Raw genomic sequence first — 22,068 nt, forward strand, 5'->3', positions numbered from 1 at the left:
CCATGAGAAGTGGGCAAAACGACCACCTTGAACACGCTCTCCATCCTGCAGACCCTAACCGGGCAGGTGGGACTGTGAGTTGAGTCCCAGGCAGCTCGAGATTCCCAAGGCTGGCTCTGACTGAAGGTGGTTTCTACCCTGGGAGACAGAATGAAGACACCACTACAGGGAAAACACTGGTCCTAGCTGTCACTTAAAGAGCTGCAAATTATAAAAACTTTAAGGTGTGATAAAACCCCTATTAGAGCAACTCAGGAAAGGGAAATAGCCAGAAAAGCGATGCTGATGGGGTTCTGGGGGGGGTGTGGGGCGATGGATCCGCCTCCTAGCCTGAGGATGGGTGTGCTTCATGCCCTGGAGTCACAGAGACCTGGGGTCGAATCTTGGTTCCGCCACTTAGTAGCAGTTGGAGCTTGGGCAGCAAGTGACTTTACCTCTCAGAACCTGTTTCCTCACCTGGGAAATGGGGTAACGAATGTTTCAGCTGTAGGTGTGTCTCCTGGATGAAGAGAGATCAGGTAGGCTGGGCGTGGTGGCTCATGCCTGTAATCCCAGCACTTTGAGAGGCCGAGGTGGTAGGATCACCTGAGGTCAGGAGTTCGAGACTAGCCTGGCCAACATGGTGAAACCCCGTCTCTACTAAAAATACAAAAAATAGCTGGGGGTGGTGGCAGGCTCCTGTAATCCCAGCTACTCGGGGGGCTGAGGTGGGAGAACTGTTTGAACCCGGGAGGCAGAGGTTGCAGTGAGCCAAGATCACACCACTGCACTCCAGCCTGGGCGACAAAGCAAGATTCTGTCTCAAAAAAAAAAAAAGGAAAAAAAAAAGAGATCAGGGATGTAGGACAGTGAGCCCAGTGCCTGACACACAGTAGGCACTTCATCAATGGAGGCGGCTACTATTACTAACTATTATTAGTCATCGTTCCCTAGGGCTCCCCTGAAGGCCCACCCTGCCTGCTGTGGCCCCAGGGATCCAGAGAGATCAGAACTTGGCCTTCGCTCCAGCTGATGGGGGTCACCCTTGTCCCAGCCTCCAGGCGCGCTCCCTGCAGGCTGGAGACCAGCTTCCTGAGACCCCCTGGCCAAACTCAGGGCCATGACCCTGAATCGTCTCAGCGCAGGCTTCCTCCTCATTGCCCACGGGCTCAACCCCCAGCTGGGGACTCAGAATCACCTCCTGGAGAAAGCTTGTTAAAATGCAGATTCCCAGGCCCTGCCCTGGCCCAATGGACTGAAATCTTAAAGAAGGACAATAAACTAGTTTTTAAGGCATTTTTATAACATATTGGCAGTGGAGAGAATCAGTGGCCCTGGGGAAAGCCCCATCCCTTTGGCCTGGTACTAGAGGTTCCACGTGACCTTGACTCGGCCAGGCCTCCCAGCCTCACCTCCTACACTGTCCTCCAGATCCCCTCAACGCCAGCTCCACCAAGCAGTTCTGCATGCCACAAACACATCAGCCCCTGACCTTATGAGCTCACATTCTCATGCTGACACTAAGTATTAGGAAACAGAAGAGCAGGCTGCTGTGATGGCAGAAAAGCAAGAGGGCTTCCTTGAGGTGGTGTGGTCAGGAGCTGATATCTGAGCTGATGCCCAAGGGATGAGGAGCCAGCCCTATGGCAAGCACAGGAAATTTCTAGGGTGCCTCCATACCTTTGCAACTGCTGTTCTCCCTCCCCGGAAGTCCCTCTTTCTCTGTCTCTGTCCTTGCCTAGCCATTTTCTACGGACCCTTCAAGATGCAGCTCAAAAGCTAGCTCCCGTGGGACCCCCTCCCAACCCACTGGGAATAGCCAGTCACTTCCAGCTCCCTTGGAGCCCCTATATGATGCTCTCCAGTGACAGCCAGGCCTGCACACTCTCTGTTCCCGCTGCCCAGAACCTTCTTTCCTCTGCTTGCACACAGCAGGCATGCCAGAATAACTGATGAGTGAATGAATGGATGAACAAACCATCCAACATCCACCTGCCCTACAGACCTGAGCTCCCTGGAGAAAGGAATGTGTCTATGTCATCGCTGCGTTTCTGGTGCCTGGCACAGCCCTGGAGAGAGGTACACACAGTAATGCTCCTGAATGAGGGAGTGAAGGGACCCAGAACTCTGGTGTGTGTGTGTGTGTGTGTGTGTGTGTGTGTGTGTGTGTACATGCAGAAATGCAGAAGGGTATGAACAGTCAGACGTTAAGGGTCATTGGGTTCTGTTTCCATAAAGTTGTTTAGGTTTGTAATTTTTAAAAAGTCTGTGTGCTGGTGGGGACCACTCAGTTCAATAGCTATGATATATATTCTGTGTTTTGTCGGTTCTAAGCCATCATCAGTTATAATATATAGCATTATTTTATGTACCACCAAGAAAGATTTAAATTATGGTATGCCATGAGAGGTGTTAAAATATATGGAAACAAAAATAGTGCATCTTTTCGGGGTTGCAGAAGCACAGTGTGTGTGTGCCCTCAAGGGTACATTTATCTAAACTAACAAGAGCCTCTTCTCTTTCCGGGCCAGCTCAGCGCTGGGCCCCATAGCCTTCGGTGCTGTCTGTCCTCCACCTGCCCCCTCCCTCTCAGGATGGGACCCCCCCATGTGGCCCCCGGGACCAGGGCTGAGCCACGGAGATGGGAGCAGCTGAGGGATCGGATACCTAGAGCAAGGGAGGCCGGATGCTCTCCGGGTCCATGAGGCTCCAGGAAGGGGGGCCGTGGGGTCACAGAGCAGCACCCCGGGCGAGGTGGTGATGGTGGTGGCAGTGGCGGTGTTGGTGACGCAGAGATAGTTACCGTGACCCGGAACGGCGTGGCGGCCGAGGGCTCCATGCTGGGGCTCTTCTCGGAAAGGCTGCCAGGCAGGCTGCGCCGAGAGCCCGGCCTTTCTTGAGGCGACTCTGCCAACAGAGGAGGAGAGAGAGGTTGAACAAGAACAGCCAAGGCCACACAGCTAGGGCCTCCTGCCACTCCCATCCCAGTCAGGACAACAGACAAACCGGTCCCTAGAAAATGGTCCAGGCACTATGGAAAAGTCTGGCAGTTCCTCCAAAAATTAAAAATACAAGTACCACATGACCCAGCAATTCCACTCCTGGGTATAACCCTAAATAATTGAAAATAAGTACTCAAATACCTGTATGCAAATGTTCACAACAGCCAAATGGTGGAAACCCAAGGGTCCATCAGCAGAAGAATGGACACACACACATGGTATTGACATGCAAAGGAATACCATTCTGCTCTAAAAAGGAATGAAGTTCTGATTTAAGCTGTAATGTGGATGGACCTTGAAAACATTATGCTGAGTAACCCAAAAGGACATATTTTGTATGATCCCATTTATATGAACTATCTAGAAGAGGCCAATTCGTAGAGACAGAAGGCAGATTTGAAGTTAGCAGAGGCTGATGAGAGAGGGGAACAAGGAGTTATTGCTTAATGGTACAGAGTTTCTGTAAAGGGTGATGAAGAGTTTTAGGAATGGATAGTGGTGATGGTTGCAGAACATTACAAATGGACTTCATGCCACTGAACTGTACACTTAAAACTAGTTAAAATGATAACTTTTATGTTTTACATATTTTATCGCACTTTTTTAAAAAGGGGGGAAAAAGGCCTGGCACAGTGGCTCACACCTGTAATCCCAGCACTTTGGAAGGCCGAGGCGGGAGGATCACCTGAGGTCAGGAGTTCGAGACCAGCCTGGTCAACATGGTGAAACCCTGTCTCTACTAACAATACAAAAATTAGCCAGGTGTGGTGTTGTGTGCCTGTAGTCCTAGCTACTCGGGAGGCTGAGGTGGGAGAATCACTTGAACCCGGGAGGCGAAAGTTGCAGTGACCCAAGATCGTGCCACTGCACTCCAGCCTGGGCAGCAGAGTGAGACTCTGTCTCAAAAAGAAGCGGGGGGAAAGGTTCCCCAAAACCCCCACTCCTTGTAATGTAGTGGGCTCCCTGTCACTGGAGGCATATAAGCAGACAGATAACTGAGCCATCTCCTGGGATGCCACACTTGGGGAGCTTGGATGACTTCTCAAGTTTTCTGTTTGTTTTAGAGTCAGGGTCTCACTCTTTCGCTCAGGCTGGAGTGCAGTGATGCAATCATACTCAACCAGCCTAGAACTCCTAGGCTCAAGCAATCCTCCTGCCTCAGCCTCCCAAGTAGCTGGGACCACAGGCACACCCCAACACACCTATCTAATTTTTAAAAAAAATTTGTAGAGATGGGGGTTTCCTTTGTTGCCCAAGCTGGTCTCAAACTCCTGGCCTCAAGCGATCCTCCCACCTTGGCCTCCCAAAGTGCTGGGATTACAGGGCTCAGCCACTATGTCAGCCCCCACGTTTTTTCAAACATGAGAATCTGTGACTTCTGGCTTCCAGTTATTTTCCAGAGGCTTTAAACTTGGGAGGCCTACAGAGGCCAGCAGGAAATCCAGAATCCAGGAAAGCAGCCAGCCACTCGGCGCTAATTGGTTACTGCTACATCACAAGGAGGGGCTCAGGGCAGCCATAGCTGCCATGGTTCAAGAGAGGCTGATAATCTGGGTTTTTCAAAATACGAAGTATTCTGACTCTTAAATGGTGACAGCTCATTGAAAACTTTTAGTCACGGCCTTAGCACACCTACATAAAACCTCCTGAGTCTGTCCAACCTGCCAACCTGGCCACTTTCCTCACTGGTTCACCCACAATAGCGTGGCACCAGCTGCCTCTTTGCCATTGCTACAGAGGTGGCCCCCAACAGAGGACTCCCTTCCTGCTCCCCTTCCCCAGCCTGGTCCATCCTGCAGGCCCTGGAGGAGGTCCTGGGTGACCCCCTCTACTTCCAGCTCTTGCCTCGCTTTTGGCTCCTACAGCAATAACTAGACCTGAGTCTCCTATCAACGCTCTCATTTGCAGTGTGTGTGCGTGTGTGTGTGTGAGTGTGTGTGTGTGTGTCTGCAGAACTCCTAACACCTACGCCTAAGCTGGTTGCATCTCCACCTCCCCAGCACCCTGCATGGAGCCTGGTGCGTGGGGGGTGCCTGGGAAAGACCTGTTGACTCGCAAGGGAGAAGAAGGACAGGGCAGAGGTTTCCCTGGTAGGTGTGAACACACAGGGGTGTGGAGTGAGACGGGAATGCCCAGACAAACACATGTGCATGTTTATATTCATGCAGATACTCCAATGTGTATACTCCCAGACCCACCCCAGGTACATATTGAGCAGGGGACGTGCGCACACACACACAGGACAGATGACATGGGGTTCACACAAGGAGCAGGCTTTCCAGAAGGCAGAACAGGATGCTGGGGCGCTGTGTGCTTTCCAGGCCATTCCCTCCACACAGTCACATGGACAGGAGTCCACAGAAGCACAGGCTTCATCCTAAGCCTTGGCTCATGGCCAAGCAGGCAAAGCTGTCCTGAGACTGGTTCAGGCCCGCTGACCTCCAGGCAGGCCTGGGGCAGGCATTGACACCAGGTCCAGACCATCCAGCCCCAGGCACTTCTTCCAGAAAAGCTCCCTTCCCACATGGCTCATCCTCAGCCTGGCGCCGTCTCTTATGGCCCTTGCTGTTCCCGCACGGTGCTTCCTGCTTAGAACTTTCCTTGGACCTCCTCCTCCACAATCTCTCTAGTCACAGCCAAGGGATAACCACTCTTTCTGGAGGTTTTGCTAGGAAAATTCTTCCCGTGCTCTCCTGTCTGCCTTCATCTCTCACCCCTTCGCACCACCCACCTGGAGCACCCTCCTGTCCTCTGTGACAGCACATGCCACCTCCCTCTGGGAGGCTGTCACCCATAACCTGTGTCCCATCTGCTATACTCAGCCAAGCTACCAATGACCAGAGCAGAAGCTGAGGCTCAGGGTGCAGTCACCAGCCCAAGGTCACAGGGCTACTGAGCACCAGAACAGGAATGAGGGTCCAGTGTATCTGGACCGAGTCCATGGCTCCTTCAGCCCTAAGTCCCATGGGTCCCAACACCCAGCCAAGGGGCCAACGCATAGGAGGTACTCAGGGCTTAGTCTCAGGATGCAAACCTTAGCCAGAGGCAGACCCCCAGGTTCAGCCACCTTTCTAGGGAAAGCGGTAGAAGTGGGAGATGGGCAGTGCCAGGCACAGTCAGGACCCTAAGCCCGACTGCTTCTAATGCCCTCAATGCCCTCAGAAAGAAGGGACTCCTCACCCTGGCACCGAAAGCCATTCTACCTCACACACTCTCTGGCTTCTGTTCTTGCTAACCCTCTTTGCTGTACCTGCCACGATGCAGGAATGTCCCACCTCCACACCTTTACCTATGCTCTCCCCCTCCCTAGAATTCTCTTCCCTGGAATGGCCTCCTGCGGCAACTGTCATCCTTTGAGCTCTGGGGCAATGCTGGGGGCGCCCAGCTCACTTTAGGCAGGATGACTCACAACCCCGCACATCAGTCAGCCCTGCAGACTTGCTACTTGGCGTCTCGGCAGGAAGATGGGTTGTCTGTTTCCCACCCCCACCCAGAGCCAGGCACCCTGCAGTGCTTAGTCAAGATGCCTCCATCAAACCAACAAACACGGGGTACCCACTGCAGTTATGAAACCTGGTTGGCAGAGTCAGGCTGCCCCACAGGGGTCTTGGGATCACCGGGACAACAGCAGCTGGAGCTTCCAGGAACTACCCTCCCTCTCCTGACACATACACACACACACACCACACACACACACACACCACCCCTGGCCACAGCTTTACACTTTCCTGGGTAGGTGGGCCCTCACCACTCCAGGCAAGAGGTGCATGGAGTGCCCTGGTAGAACACTGGGTGCCCAGTGAGGATGTCTTTCCACTGAGACCAACACTGATGCCCAGAATCCTGCCTCTTGCCTCCTGGGTCTGGGCCAGGAAGCTCTCAGAGGTTGCTTGGTCCAATCTCCCATTCGACAGCTGATGAAGCTGAGACCAGAAGCAAAGAAATGTGTGTGTGATCCCTCAACAACAGGTCTATAGCAAAGAGTGCTCCCAAAAGTCTTTAACTTCCATTCAGAAGCCCTGGCTACACCCCTCCACCTGAGAAGCTAGGAAGGCCAGCAAGGATCCCAGGTGGCCGGAGGATAGGTGCCCACTCTCCCTCCTGCACAGGGCAGCTGGCTCTCCTCCCTGACCTCTCCAGTCTCCCAGCCCACACCCAGGGCAAGGCCTGCACTCCATACGAAACTGGAGGGGAACCTGGGGCACCTTCCCAGGTATCTCCTGTGTGGTCCCTAGTTCCATTCTCCACCTCTCTGTGCACTGCCTTCTGCTCCAGGGCACTGGCCTGTATAGACTCTATGATCTGAGCTTCTAGACCCTCAACTTCCATGTGGTTTGGCCAAAGAGGAGCCCTGGCAAGAGATGAGGGGAGGAGGGAGAGTCGTCTGGGCTGCCTGCCTCCTCCACGGAAGGTCCCAGCCACCATCGGGATGACCCTATCTTCTGGACCTTTGCCTCCCAGCAACCATGCTCTCCCCTCCTCCATGGGGCCTCAGGGAAGCAGCCCCTGCTGTCCCTAGCTTTGGGGTCCTGCACTGCCCCTGTGGTTCCCAAGGCCTGCCCACACCTTCATAAGCAGCCCCTCTATTAAACGCTCCTCTAATCACCATAGTCTGAGGCACCACCTGCTTTTCTCCAGACCCCGAATTGATCCACCAGGTGGGAGCTCAACTGCCTGGGAGTCACCCATGGAGCTGATGGGACCTCCTTTACCCACAGATGGGGAAACCAGGCCCTGAGAGGAGCTGTGATGTGCCCGTGGTCACACTGAACATCGAGGGCAGAGTCTGGGCCAGGCCAGGCTCTCTCCTGACCTGACACCCCACACACCTTCCCCACGGAGCCAGCCACCTGCCGCAAGCTCTAAACACAAAGTTAATGAAGACATGGATCGCTGGGTTCTGGACCCACGTTTCTCAATGTTTTTTCATTGTCACTCTCCCTTAAAAATCTTCTTAGACACTTTTTTCCTAATTTCCCCTCCATAAAATTTTAATATCACAGACATACAGTATCTTTTATGTACTGTGTGTATACTGGGCTTTGTACAGAAAGGTTTTTTTTCATCTTCTAGCCCAAGGACCAACTTTTTGCCTACTTAGGGGCAATCTCGCCCCTGCTGAGAATGCATGTTCTGGACCCTTTCAAATGTAATCCCACAGGACAACCTGGGCAGCTCTATAGTGAGTTCCATTTTCCAGATGTAGAAACTGAAGTTCTGAGAAGCAAAAGTGACTACCTCTAAAAGTCCTCCAGGGAAGAAGCAAGAGTATATGCCGAGAGTCCCTTAAACTGCCCCCAAACCCACACTTCCAGCCCCAGCGAAGATGGAGGGGACATGGAGCATGGGGTCGGGTGAGGAGCCAAGCTGACACCAGGAGCCTGGATTCAACCCTGACTCTGCTGTGTGACTCCATGGTTGCCCCTTTCTCTCTCTGAGCTGATTTCATCAATCCAATGAGTCAGAGAGTAAGAGCAGTGGTCATCTCCAGTCCTTGGAACCAAGTAAAAACAAACACACGCCCTCTATTATTTTACACAGGAAAAGAAGGCAGGGAACTGATCCTGAGTTCTAACTCTGGACCCTGGGGATTCAGCCTTGGGGTCCTAGGCCCCAGCATGCTGCCTTTGGCCTTTCATTTTGCAGCAAATCTTTTCTAATTTGGGCAAACAGACACTGGGAGGCCTGGCCTCATGGTCCCATAGGTCTAGCACCACAGCTGGTGCCACTAGAAACCCAGAGAGGTGAAGTGAATCTGCTAAGATCACACAGTATGAAAGTGGCATTCCTAGGGTTAGATCACGGGAAGGGAGACCCAGCCGATCTCTTAAGAGTGCGCCCCAGACCTTCGAGCATGATCCAGCAGTCTTTCCTCCTTGGCTCAAACTCATTGCATGACTTCTATGTGACCTCTCGGTCACCTAGTCTGCAAAATTAGGCCATGGGACCAGCTGATCCTGGATCCCCTTTCCTCTAGGAGGTGGAAAGGGTCTCCATTTACCAGGCTGTCTTCCTATTCTTGGAAGCCACAGCTGGAGAAATGCATTTTAACCTTCATGTGTTTGCAAAAAATAAATAAAATAAAATCAGTTTCATTCAAATGCTGCTGGCTTGGTTGCCATGGATACCACCTAATCATGAAGGATGACTGTTACTTGTTCCCATGGAAACACGGCGGCCTGAGGAACATCCTGTAATTTCAGACAAGACACCAAATTTCAGTTGTCGGGTTGCATTGCCCAGATCTTAATGCTTAAAAGCAGGTAGAGGCAGCAACCTCTTAACGCTAACGTCAGGAGAAAAGAAGTTGGCAAGAGTGTAGAACAAGGAGGTGCTGGACAGGGGTGTCCCTGTGTCCTCAGCAGTGATCGGGAAAATGCAAATTAAAAGTCTCAGATGCCATTTCATACCTTTTGGAAAGGTCCTAGACCAGTCCAGAATTTAAAAGAAATTAAGTAAAAGAAATGAAAAAGAAACCAGTCTAGAAATTAAAAAGAACTGCGACTCCAAATGTTGGCAGAGATGCACAGAACACTTTCATCACTGCTGCTGGAGTGAAAAGGGCTTGAAGAACAATTACACAATAGCCAGTAGGAACCGACAACACATATGTGCTAGGGCCAGAACCTTCCCTCCTACTCATCCAGTCAAGAAAACTGCTTCATCCTGCACACGTGGAGATCTGCACAAAGATACTGACCGCAGCACTCTTTGTAGCAGCAAAAAGTTAGAAGCAACCTAAATGTCCACCAATAGGGGAACAGTCATTCAATAGAACATTACACAGCAAGGAAGGGAGGACACTATTCACATGGAACACAATGGCACTACAAAGGACCTAGAGCTATAGAGATCAACATGAATACAACTCAGCAATATGATGTCGAGTGAAAAAAATCAGTTGCAAAAGGAAATGGTGTGTAATCCACTTATATAGCATTTTTTTTACAAGAATGTTCACAGCACCTTTATTTTTAATAGCCCCAAAACTGGAAACAACCAAACATCCTTCTATAGATGAGTGGTTAAACAAACTGTGTTGCATCCAGAATGAGTAAGGCAGAATAATGGTCCCCCAAAGAAGTCCGCACTCTAATTCCCAGAACCTGTGAATATGTTGCCTTACATGGCAAAAGGAATTTGGCAGATGTGGTTGAGGTTAAGGATTTTGAGATGGGAAATCATCCTGAATTATCGAGGTGAGAATAATCTAATGATATGAGTTTGTTGTTGTTGTTGTTGTTGTTTTGAGATGGAGTCTAGGTCAGTCGCCCAGGCTGGAATGCAGTGGTGCAATCTCAGCTCACTGCAACCTTCGCCTCCCGGGTTCAAGCAATTCTCCTGCCTCAGCCTTCTGAGTAGCTGGGATTACAGGCATGCACCACCATGCCCGGCTAATTTTTGTTCTTTGTTTTGTTTTGTTTTTTTGGTTTTTTTTAGACGGAGTCTCAGTCTGTTGCCAGGCTGCAGTGCAGTGGCACGATCTCGGCTCACTGCAATCACCACCTCCCAGGTTCAAGCGGTTCTCCTGCCTCAGCATCCCGAGTAGCTGGGACTACAGGTGTGTGCCACCATGCTCAGCTAATTTTTGTATTTTTAGTAGAGACAGGGTTTCACCATGTTGGCCAGGATGGTCTCGATCTCTTGACCTCGTGATCCTCCTGCCTCGGCCTCTCAAAGTGCTTGGATTACAGGCCTGAGCCACCACGCCCAGCCTAATTTTTGTATTTTTAGTAGAGATGGGGCTTCACCATATTGGCTAGGCTGGTCCTGAACTCCTGACATCAAGTGATCCGCCAGCCTTGGCCTCCCAAAGTGCTTGGATCACAGCCGTGACCCACTGTGCCCGGCCAAATGACATGCATTCTTAAATGTGGAAGAGGGAAGCAAGAAGGTGAGTCAGAGAAATGTGATGAGGAAAGAGGCAGGAGAAATTCTAAGCCTGAGAGGAACTCCATCTGCTGTTGCCAGCTTTGACACAGACAGAGGTGGTCACGAGCCAAGGAATGTGGGTGGCCTCGATCTAGAAACTGGGAACAGCCCTCAGCTGATAGCCAGCAAGAAAACAGAAACCTTAGTCTTACAACCACTTGGAATTGAATTCCCCTAGCAAGGAATTAGCAGTGAAATGGGTTTTTCCCTAGAGCCTTCAGAAAAGAACGCAGCCTGCTGACACCTTGATTTTGGTCTGGCAAGACCCATGCCAGAGTTCTGGCTTGCAGGGTTGTAAGATTAAAAACCTGTGTTGTTTAAGCCGCTAAATTTTAACTTGTTATAGCAGTCATAGAAAACAAATACACACACTATGGAATACTACTTAGCCCTAAAAAAGAAACACAGTATTGATACACACGAGAACTTGGATGGATCCCCTGGGCATTATGCTGAGCGAGGAAAGCCAGTATCAAAAGGTCACATAGTGTATGATTCCACGTACACGGCATTCTCAAAGGGATAAAGCAATAGAGATGGAAAACAGATTAGTGGTTGCCAGGGGTTAGGGATGGTGGTGGGGCAGGCAGGTGGGTGTGATGTTAAAGGGGGAGCACAAGCGACATCTTCGTGGTGATGGAATAGTCCTGGATGCTGACTGCAGTGGTGGTTACTCAAATCTACATACATGATGAAATGGCAGAGAACTATACGCAGGCATGGTACCAATGTACACGAAAGATCTGGAATAAAAGCCCCTGACATCGGGAAGCTGGCTTGGCATTCACGGCTATACCACGTTATTCTCCTTTTAGACATAATCGCAAAAGACACCTCAGACAAGGTTACTCTGAGGCCATGATGAAGTGAGACAAAACAAGGTCACTACCTAATTTTTGTTGAAGTAACCCATAAAGACAAGGTCACTGTGCCACCCACAAAATACCAATCATCACCCTCTCTTGGCTGAAAGCAGTGACTGCTGCTACTTTACCAGTCACAGCTTTAGCCCCCAATGCCAGCCTCCTCTCCCTAGAGATAGGATTCAAGCTACACAGTTATAGACTTGCCTCTGCCTTCTGACAGCAGATGCAATTCATCTAGTGTGAATCCCACTCCCTTCGACCTCCCCCAAGTCACCCAACCAAAACCCAGATCCTATACTAGGTTCTTCCTAACACACTCTTTCTGAGATGCCCCATGGTGCGTGCTCTCCCTCATTGCAATGAGTAATAAATGCAACTTATTCAACTACAGGTGTGCTCTTGGTGGGTCTTTGGCTAGAGGGCAACTGCAGCTGGAGGATCCGTCCTATAGTTATGTAAAATGCAACCATCAGAGAAAACTGGGTTTTTGGGACTTCTCTGTACTGGTTTTGCAATTGCTTGTCAATCTATAATTATTTCAAAATAAAAGGTAAGGCTGGCTGGGTGCGGTAGCTCACGCCTGTAATCCCAGCACTTTGGGAGGCCAAGGTGGGCAGATTGCTTGAGGCCAGGAGTTCGAGATCAGCCTGGCCAACACTCAGCCTGGCCAGCATGGCAAAACCCTGTCTCTACTAAAAATACAAAAATTAGCTGGGCATGGTGGTGGATGCCTGTAAACCTAGCTACTTGGGAGGCTGAGGCACGAGAATTGCTTGAACCTGGGAGGTGGAGGTTGCAGTGAGCCAAGATCACACCAATGAACTCCAGCCTGGGTGACAAAGCAAGACTCTGTCTCCAAAAAAAAAAAAAAAAAAAAAAGTAAGGCTTACTATGGACCCTTTAAGCTGAAATACATTTGCTGTCTATGTGATTAACATGATGTTTTACTTTGTTTACGTGTGCATGCACTTACATAGAAAAATATCATATTACACAGTAGCCAAAAACTTGTTATCAGACGTTCTCTTTGGAGAAGGGGACGGGCTATGAACGGAAACAGATGACTGTACAATTTCCTGAATGAAAAATAATTAAGACTTCCCAAAACTAATAGTAAAATTAAAATATAAATAGGTGATATGACTCAGCACAAATTGTACTCGATGAATACATCTGAAGAGAAAAGAATAGAAGGAAGAGAAAATACAAAATCAGAAAACAAAACAAAACAAATTAAAATCCACAACAGCCTGGGTGCAGTGGCTCACACCTGTAATCCCAGCACTTTGGGAGGCCAAGGCAGGAAGGCTGCTTGAGGCCAGGAGTTCAAGACCAGCCTGGGTAACACAGCGAGACCACCATCTCTAAGAAAAGTTAAAAATTTAGCCAGGTGTGGTAATGCATGCGTGTCATCCTAGCCACTTGGGAGGCTGAGGCAGGAGAATCACTTGAACCCGGGAGGCGGAGGTTGCAGTGAGTGGAGATCGTGCCACTGCACTACAGCCTAGCGACAAAGCCAGACTCCATCTCAAAAAAAAAAAAAAAAAAAATCAACAACAGCTCAAATGGTGATATGGTTTGGCTCCGTGTTCCCACTCAAATGTCATCTTGAATTGTACTCTCATAATTCGCACATGTTGTGGGAGGAACCCGGTGGGAGATAATTTAGATCACGGGGGCGGTTTCCCCATAGCGTTCTGGTGGTAGTGAATAAGTCTCATGAGGTTTGATGGGTTTATCAGGGGTTTCTGGTTTTGCATCTCTCTCATTTTCTCTTTCCACCACCATGTAAGAAGTGCCTTTCACCTCCCGCCATGATTCTGAGTCCTCCCCAGCCACATGGAACCGTAAATCCAATTACACCTCTTTTTCTTCCCAGTCTTGGGTATGTCTTTATCAGCAGCGTGAAAACAGACTAATACAAATGGCCAGTTAGAAAAAGTGGATCTGGCCGGGTGTGGTGGCTCATGCCTGTAATCCCAACACTTTGGGAGGCCGAGGTGGGCAGATCACTTGAGGTCAGGAGTTCAAGACCAGCCTGGCCAACATGGCAAAACTCCATCTGTATTAAAAAAAAAAAAAAAGAAAAATTAGCTGGGTGTGGTGATGCACAACTGTAATCCCAACTACTCAGGAGGCTGAGGCAGGAGAATCATTTGAACCTGGCAGGCAGAGGTTGCAGTGAGCCGAGATCCTGCCACTGCTCTCCAGCCTGGGCAACAAGAGTGAAACTCCGTCTAAAAAAAAAGAAAAAGAAAAAAGAAAAAGAAAGAAAGAAAAAGTGGATCAGAGAAGTCCAAAGATCAGGAATCAGGAACATACCTGTGGGTGGGGAAACATAGCTCCCACGTGGAAAGTGAACTGGCTAGTGCTCCCCAAGGGAGGGGCCAGGTGAACTGAGCAGGAAGCCAAAGGTAAAAAACACCATGCAGGCTGGGCGTGGTGGCTCACGCCCGTAATTTACCCCAAAGTGCTTTTCCCCAGCACTTTGGGAGGCCAAGGTGGGTGGATCATTTGAGGTCAGGAGTTCGAGACCAGCCTGGCCAACATGGCAAAACCTGGTCTCTACTAAAAAGACAAAAAGTTAGTCAGGCATGGTGGTGCACACCTGTAATCCCAGCTACTCAGGAGGCTGAGGCAGGAAAATTGCTTGAACCCGGGAGGCAGAAGTTGCAGTGAGCCAAGATGGCACCACTGCACTCCAGCCTGGGTGACAGAGCAAGACTCTGTCTCAAAAACAAACAAAACACACCATGCAACAAGTCATGGAATCTTCAGATTGTTAGAACTTTCCAGACGAAGAGCTGTCCAGCTTATGCCTCTGTGTACGTCTATTTAAGTGTGTGTGTGTGTGTGTGTGTGTGTGTGTGTGTGTGTGTTGGGGCTGGGGATGGGGGATGAAGCCAGATAAAGAGTTTGCTGAAATAATGCATTGATAAATTGGCAGCTCTCCTGGCTCCCACTGCACACTTTTTCTTTTTAATTTTACTTTTAGTTCTAGGATATATGTGCAGAACGTGCAGGTTTGTTACGTAGGTATACATGTGACATGGTGGTTTGCTGCACCCATCAACCTGTTGTCTAGGTTTTAAGCCCCACATGCATTAGGTATTTGTCCTCATGCTCTCCCTCCCCTGGCCCCCCAACCCGCCGACAGGCCCCGGTGTGTGATCTTCCCCTCCCTGTGTCCACATGTTCTCATTGTTCAGCTCTCACTTATGATTGAGAACATACCACTGCACACTTTTTCTAGCTCAGCCTTTAGGCACGCCTCTCTGGGACAGGGAGGAGAGGTGTTGCTTGGAGGTTACTAAACCTTACCCATCTGTGCTACGCAGAATAATGTTCCCCAAGGAACCATGCGTCCCAATCCCTAGAACCTGTGATATGTCACCTTCTACGGCTAAAGGGACTTTGCAGATGTGATTAATTTAAGGATGTCGAGATGAGGAGATTATCTTGGAATACCTGGGTGGGCCTAAAATAATCACACGGGTCTTTACAAGAAGGAGATAGGCAGGTCAGAGAAAGCAATGTGATGATGGAAGCAGAGGTGGGAGTGACATGGGGCTATGAGACAAGGAACCAGGCAACTTCCAGAAGCTGGCAAAAGCAAGGAAATGGATTCTTCTCCAGGGCCTCAAGAAAGAATACAGCCCTGCTGACACCTTGATTTTAGCCCAGCGAAAATGATTTCAGACTTCTGTCCCCCGGAACTGTAAGATAATAACTTTCTGTTGCTTTGAGTTACAAGTTTGTGGTAATTTGTTACAGCAGCCACAGGCACTAATACATCCATGGATCCAGGCTCAACATATTCTAGTTACATTAAAGTAAAGATAGAGAGATAGAGGTTCAGATCATCATCTGATTCAGGACTATGGACTTTCAAGGGCTCCCATCTCTCCTCTTTCAAATCTACAAATGCCTTAATGAAAGAGAAGAGCTTCCTTTTAGAAATATCACACTTATTCCCATATAAGGTAAGCTTTGCTCTTTCTCCATAATGCGCCTTTTATCAAAAGACATATGCGATAGAGCTTGAAAACCACAAAAATATAGGATACCTTGGTTGCTTATTTCATAATATAGCTTGGAGATGTTTTCACATCTGTACACATGTTATCCTTTCATACAGTCACTCCACACTCTGTGTATTTTACCTTTAGTATAGGTACTAAGTACATCAGTAATACTTCTTTAGGGTATATAAATTCTAATTATAGCACTCCAGAGGGAACCATGATTATCAAAACCTAAATATCCACATGTATTATTTAATTCATCTTATTTTTCATTTCATTCATTAACTGTAAACTATTTTCCCCCCAAATTTCCACCTTAGTAATGTTCTGCACTTTTGTTCTTTTATTTATTTATTTTCATTAGAGACGGGGTCTCACTATGTTGGCCAGGGTGGTCTCCGACTCCTGGCCTCCAGCAATCCTCCTTCCAGCCTTGGCCTTCCAAAGTGCTGGGATTACAAGCATGAGCCACCATGTCCAACCCATGTTTATTTGAAATCTATATTATTAAATTAGAACAACATGGCTATATGAAATAACAGGCTTATTTTTTCTAACAAATATAAACAGGCATAAGGTTTTAAGTGTGTACATACTGGCTTTCCATATAATTTTGAAACTTTCTTTACCTTTCTGTATTTGACAACTTGGAAGTCAAATTTTAACTTATCTCCAAAGTTCTAATTTAATGATTTGATACTAAAGCAAAACTGAATTTCAGTCCTTTGTGTAATTTTTAGCCTCTAGAACAGTTGACTCAGACTGTATATAAGATCCTGTAGGGGACATGAGATTATAATTTGGGAAAGCTACAAAGAAGATCATTTTATGTTCTAGAATAGATCATGATTTTATGTTCTAGCATAGATGATTTTATGTTCTACAATAGCCCTAGGAAGTTAGCGGGAAGGAGAACTGATATAAACCTGAAGCTTATTCTGTCTGCTATGCCATGGATCATAGAGTCCTTTGTCTCTGACCCAGGTGTCTCGTGTCTTCCGCCAGCACTCATGAAACTACCTGTTTAACTTGTTAGCTGCAAGTAAAGTAAAATCTCAGCCACTTCAGTGATTAGCCAAGAGCACAAAAATATACTTAATAAACTTAACACATAAGAGACTAGTAACTCAGAAACTCTGCTGAGAGACATTAAGGATCTAAATAAAGAGATATACTACATTCAAGGGTTGGAAGACTCAGTATTGCTTAGTTGACATTTCTCCCCAAACTGATCCATACAGTCAACATAATCCCAATCAAAATCCAAAATAAAAATTTTGAGGACACTGACAAGATGAATTTTAAATTTAGATGGCAAACCAAAGGACCTAGACAGCCAAACAAACTTGAGAAAGAAGAAACAGGTTGGGGGACTTACATTACCTGGTCTCAAGAAGTACTTTGGTCTTGAAACATAGCTAACTTACAAAACAGGGTAGTATTAGCATAAGGATAGACATACAGATCAATGGAACAGAATAGAGTCTAGAAATAGACCCATACATACATGGGCAATTGATTTTCAAAAACAGTGCCGAGGTAAATTGATGCTGGAAAAGATATGTTTTTCAACAAATAGTTCTAAAACAACTAGTTGTCTCTATGTAATAAAAATGGATCACCAGGAAATGTGGAGAAACAGATCTAAGAGAGATAATGACTGTGCCACGTACTTGTATTTTTATCCTAAAATCGACTCCTGAATTAAGAAACATCAGCTCCACCTTTAATCAGAGGAAACTGAAGTTCAAACCATGACCATACAGCTAGGAAACGTTGAAAACAGGATTCAAGCCTGGCTATCTCTGAATCTAAGGGTTGCCCCAATGTGGGAAAGGAATGGCACTGTGCAGAGATGAGTGAGAAGACAGTGGTCCCAAGTGACTCAGGAAGCTGAGTTCGCGCCTGGCCCTTGGCCTCTCTCTATGTCCCCAGGGCCCAGCTCAGTCCCAGCTACCTGGCAGAAAGAGATGAGGGATGTTGATTTCACGTTTTGGTTTTATGATGTTGAGTTTGGAGGTGGTACAGGTACAGTGTCCTGAGGCCATGGAACTATGATAGCCTGCTGTCTCCTAAAGGGAACTGGGATCGAGTTCCAATGGTCTCTAAGCTCAGGTGGTTCAGAATCAGAGGAGGTTGCCCACTGCTGCTGGGGAGTGGAGTCTGGTGGGAGAGAGACATGGGGACAACTGTAGAGGGCTCAGCATCCAGCCCACCATTCCTGCCCGGAGGATCCTCAACATAGAGCACTCGGGGGCAGGGCACAGCAGCTCCTCAGAGGGGACGTGTTTGGCTTGGAGCTGGTATTCCAGAGGTGGGGCAGAGGTGCTAATGAGACACATCCTTCCCAGTTACATCCCAGGATGCTGGGTAGGGCCCTTCCGCAAGGACAGTGCAAGGGTTTGCTCCCTTGTTGGTCTCTGGTTGGCCGCGTTAATAGTCTGGTGTAGCCTAGTATAAATCCTACAAGGTTTTCAGCATCTGTCGACCTTGTCCCCAGGTTTTCCTTTTGCTTCTCTACTTGAGCTCCCTAACAATTGCTTTTGACAGCCCATGCTTCCTATTCCTTATCTCCAGACACGCCTCACTTCCAAAGAATTCCCAGCCTTCCAAAAATCTCTGGATTTCCTGAACACTCCAAGGATGAATTCACCGGCCCAAAGTCTTCTCTCAACCCTGAGTTTCTTTTTCCTTTTTTACTTTCTGAGGATTTCTAGTAATTTGAGTCGGCAGTGTCACTTTCCCCATTTTTTCTTCTGGAGTTTTCTTCCCACGATTCTTTTCTCTGCATCTGCAGGGCCCATTCCAGGGCTGGCAGAGAGCTGGCATTTACTCTGTGCTGCTGGAGTTCAGGAAACTAAGGAGGTCTCAGGGTGTCCATATGTGTTTGCTCCTCTCTGCCATGTGCAATTTCACCATATCCATTTTTAAACACACAATGCAATTCGACACACTTGGAAGCATAGGCTTCTATGTAAAAGCAGAAAGCACATGTAGGCAGGATACCCACCACCTTTAGGTGGCCAGTTATGTCTGGAGAGAGAGTAGGTGGCTTTAGCTGTATCTTGGGCATCAGCAAACTTTCCATAAAAGGCCAGATAGCAAATATTTCAGGCTTACAAGTCCATATGGTCTCTGTCTCAGCTATTCAACTCTGCCACTGTAGCGTGAAAGCAGCTATAGACAATACACAAATGAATGAACATGGCTGTGTTCCAATAAAACTTTATTTATGGGCATTGAAATTTGAATTTCATATAACTCCCTATGTTCTCCTTCTTCTGACTCTTTGTTCCAACCCTTTAAAAATGTAAAAACTATTCTTGGCTCACAAGTCATACAGAAACAGATGAGGGGCTGGGTTTGGCCAGTAGACCACACTGTCCTGACTCCTTCTGGACCTGAATCATTTCTATTTCTAAGAAAGATAGAAAGAAAAGAGAAGAGAGGCAGGTATGGCAATGTTAAGGTTTGTTCAACCTGAGAGGTGGGTGTCTGCAATATTATTTTCTATGCTTTTCTGTTCTACTTTAGAATATTTTAGAATTTTCAAAAACTTAAAGAAAAGAAGGGGAAGGGCTGGAAATAACCCCCCAGTGATCCCAGAGCTTATTGGTGGGTGCTGGATTAAAGGTGATTTTTATTTTCTTCTGTTCTGTAATAGATATTTACTGCTTTTTGTAATCTTAGGAGTTGGGTTTTTTTTTTTTTTTCGAGACAGGGTCTTACTCTGTTGCCCAGGGCGGAGTGCAGTGGTGCGATCATAGGTTGTCACAACCTGGAAGTCCTTGGCCCAGGCAATCCTCCACCCTCAACCTTTTAAACAGTTAACACCACAGGCCTGTGCCACCACAACAAAAAATTTTTAAATTTTCTGTAGAGATGGGGTCTCACTATGTTGCCCAGGCTGGTCTCAAGCTTCTGGCCTCAAGTGATCCTCCCGCCTTGGCCTCCCAAAGTGCTGGGATTACAGGCATAAACCATGGTGCCTGGCCGTAAACATTATTATTGTTGTTGTTGTTGTTGTTGTTTCATGTAGATGGAGGGGTTTGGCCCAAACTGGTGGTCTGTCTCCTGGGGACCTTCCATAACTTCTGGAAGAGAGCCTCTTCCAGAATTTCCCCGACACACAGGAGCCGGAGCACTCCCTGTGCTAGTAAAACCTGCCCTTCCCTCTGCAGACAGCATTGCCAAAGTGGGGGAGGGGGGCCACAGCCTGGGTTCTCTGAAGCTCAGGGTCCCAGGAGAGTTCAGAGGCTGCTGCTGATGGGGAGAGACACTTACCCCACCCTGTTTGCTGCTAAACCTACAATTGTGAACAGGTTTCTAGATACCAGGTGGAACCATGACTGTATTGACAGTTAATGGGAAATCCAAGCTTCTCTTGCACCCCCATTTTCACCAAACTTCTCCAATCCTGTCCTATTCTGCACCCCACACCTCCTCTCCCCCAAATAATCGATCCCCTGCAGGCTCCAGCACCTTTCTCGCCTTCTCCTGAAGCTGCTCCCTGAAAAGCCCCTTGCCCAGTCTTGTGCCAAAACCCCTGCAGCATCAGCATCCAAGGCAGGCCCATCAGCCATGTCCACAGCCTGCCGGGCACCCCCCACCCCAGCCCTCACTGACCCTCATCTTCCCCCTTCTTCACGCCTTTCCAAGGGCCTTATCCCACCACCTTATCCCACCACCAGCTCCCACTCCTCTCGCTGTAAGGACGACCCCTGGACTTCTCCTTCGTGGGTGTCAGCCTACCATCCTGTGAGAATTCCAGGAACTAGTTCAATGTTTATAAATAAAAACTATGAAGTAGCATAATATGAGGGTGGGCAACACAGAACCACTGACTTCTTTTCTTGCCAAATATAGATGTTTAAAAAAAATGAACACCATTCAGTATGGTGCATACTAGACATTTATGCATTGCATAAAAGGAATGTTCTAACCCCAAAGAATCCAAAGACCATCATCTCAGAATAAAAAAGAGGCATCAAAATGGGTTACTGAAGTGAAATGGATGTTATGGGAAACTCGCTGCAATGCCCTTACAGTCCTCATTTCACCGCAGGCCAGGGAGAGATCGTGGCAGGAGCCCAGCACTGGCCCTCAGATGGCGGCATCCTCTCTCCTGTGTCAGCCCTTCCAAACTTCCCAGCTCCTCTCCACCTGCCCTCTGCCTTCCCCCATCCTGCACCTGCCGGCCTCCTTCAAATTCCCCAGGAAGCAGACTGGCCTCCCTGCTCCCTCTTCCCACTTTCTTCTCTCTGCACCATACCAGTCTAGCTTGAGGGTTGTTAAGAGTTATTTTCCTAAATCACAGCTCTGGTAAGTATAGTGAGGGTTAAACATCCTGGACTCTGCCACTCAGTAGCTGGGTGATGCTGAGCAAGTCACTTAACCAGTCTGAGCCTCAGTTTTCTCATCTAGAAAGTGGAGCTGATAACACCACCTGGGAGAATGATGATTTAAGGCAGGATGCATGTAAAGGACTTAGAAGAACCCCTGGCGCTGTGTAAGTGCTCAAGACATGGAGATCACTGTTATCATTCCTGTTATTTTCAAAATCCTTCCTTTGATTCCCAGTGGCCTGCCAGGGGCTGTTCTCCCCTCTTTGCTCACCACTCAAGGCCCTGCCTACCTTTCCAGTCATACCATCTGCTAACCTTATGCCAAGACTCTTCCCCTTGGCCTCTGAGCTCCCGAGGGCAGGGGCTGGCTATATCTGCTGTGGCAGCCCCTGGCACCCAGGTCACACATACTAGGTGGCTCGCTAAAGCTCTGCTGCTCTGAACAAGTACCAGTGAGACCTCAGATGGCGGCAGCCTCTCAGGGTAGGGATGCCGAGAAACCACCTAGGTGGGTCCAGTCCCCACTGGCATCATGTTTTCTTTCTTTTTCTTTTCTTTTTTCTTTTTTTGAGACGGAATCTCGCTCTGTCACCCAGGCTGGAGTGCAGTGGCGTGATCTTGGCTCACTGCAAGCTCAGCCTCCCGGGTTCATGCCATTCTCCTGCCTCAGCCTCCCGAGTAGCTGGGACTACAGGAGCCTGCCACCACGCCCGGCTAATTTTTTTGTATTTTTAGTAGAGACAGGGTATCACCATGTTAGCCAGGATGGTCTCAATCTCCTGACCTCGTGATCCGCCCACCTCGGCCTCCCAAACGTTTTCTTTCTAGATCAGCCCTAACTGATTTGCAAGCAACCCCTCAGACTTTGGGTGAACAGCTAATAATGACAATTCTCCTGGCCTATAATGACACCCTATGC

General features: G+C 48.3%; 1 protein-coding gene across 7 annotated transcripts in view; it reads right to left on the reverse strand.

The window, feature by feature from the left end:
* Window positions 1-22,068, reverse strand: part of DAB2IP (DAB2 interacting protein) — a 216,016-nt gene that overhangs the window by 103,554 nt on the left and 90,394 nt on the right. For all 7 annotated transcript variants that reach the window (XM_016961574.4, XM_016961572.4, XM_016961589.4 and 4 more), the window contains exon 2: window positions 2,783-2,886. In XM_016961574.4, coding sequence (XP_016817063.1) covers window positions 2,783-2,886 — 104 coding nt within the window. The remainder of the gene's footprint in view (window positions 1-2,782; window positions 2,887-22,068) is intronic.

Source organism: Pan troglodytes, chromosome 11 (genome assembly GCF_028858775.2).
Source record: "Pan troglodytes isolate AG18354 chromosome 11, NHGRI_mPanTro3-v2.0_pri, whole genome shotgun sequence".
Classification (NCBI taxonomy): domain Eukaryota; kingdom Metazoa; phylum Chordata; class Mammalia; order Primates; family Hominidae; genus Pan; species Pan troglodytes.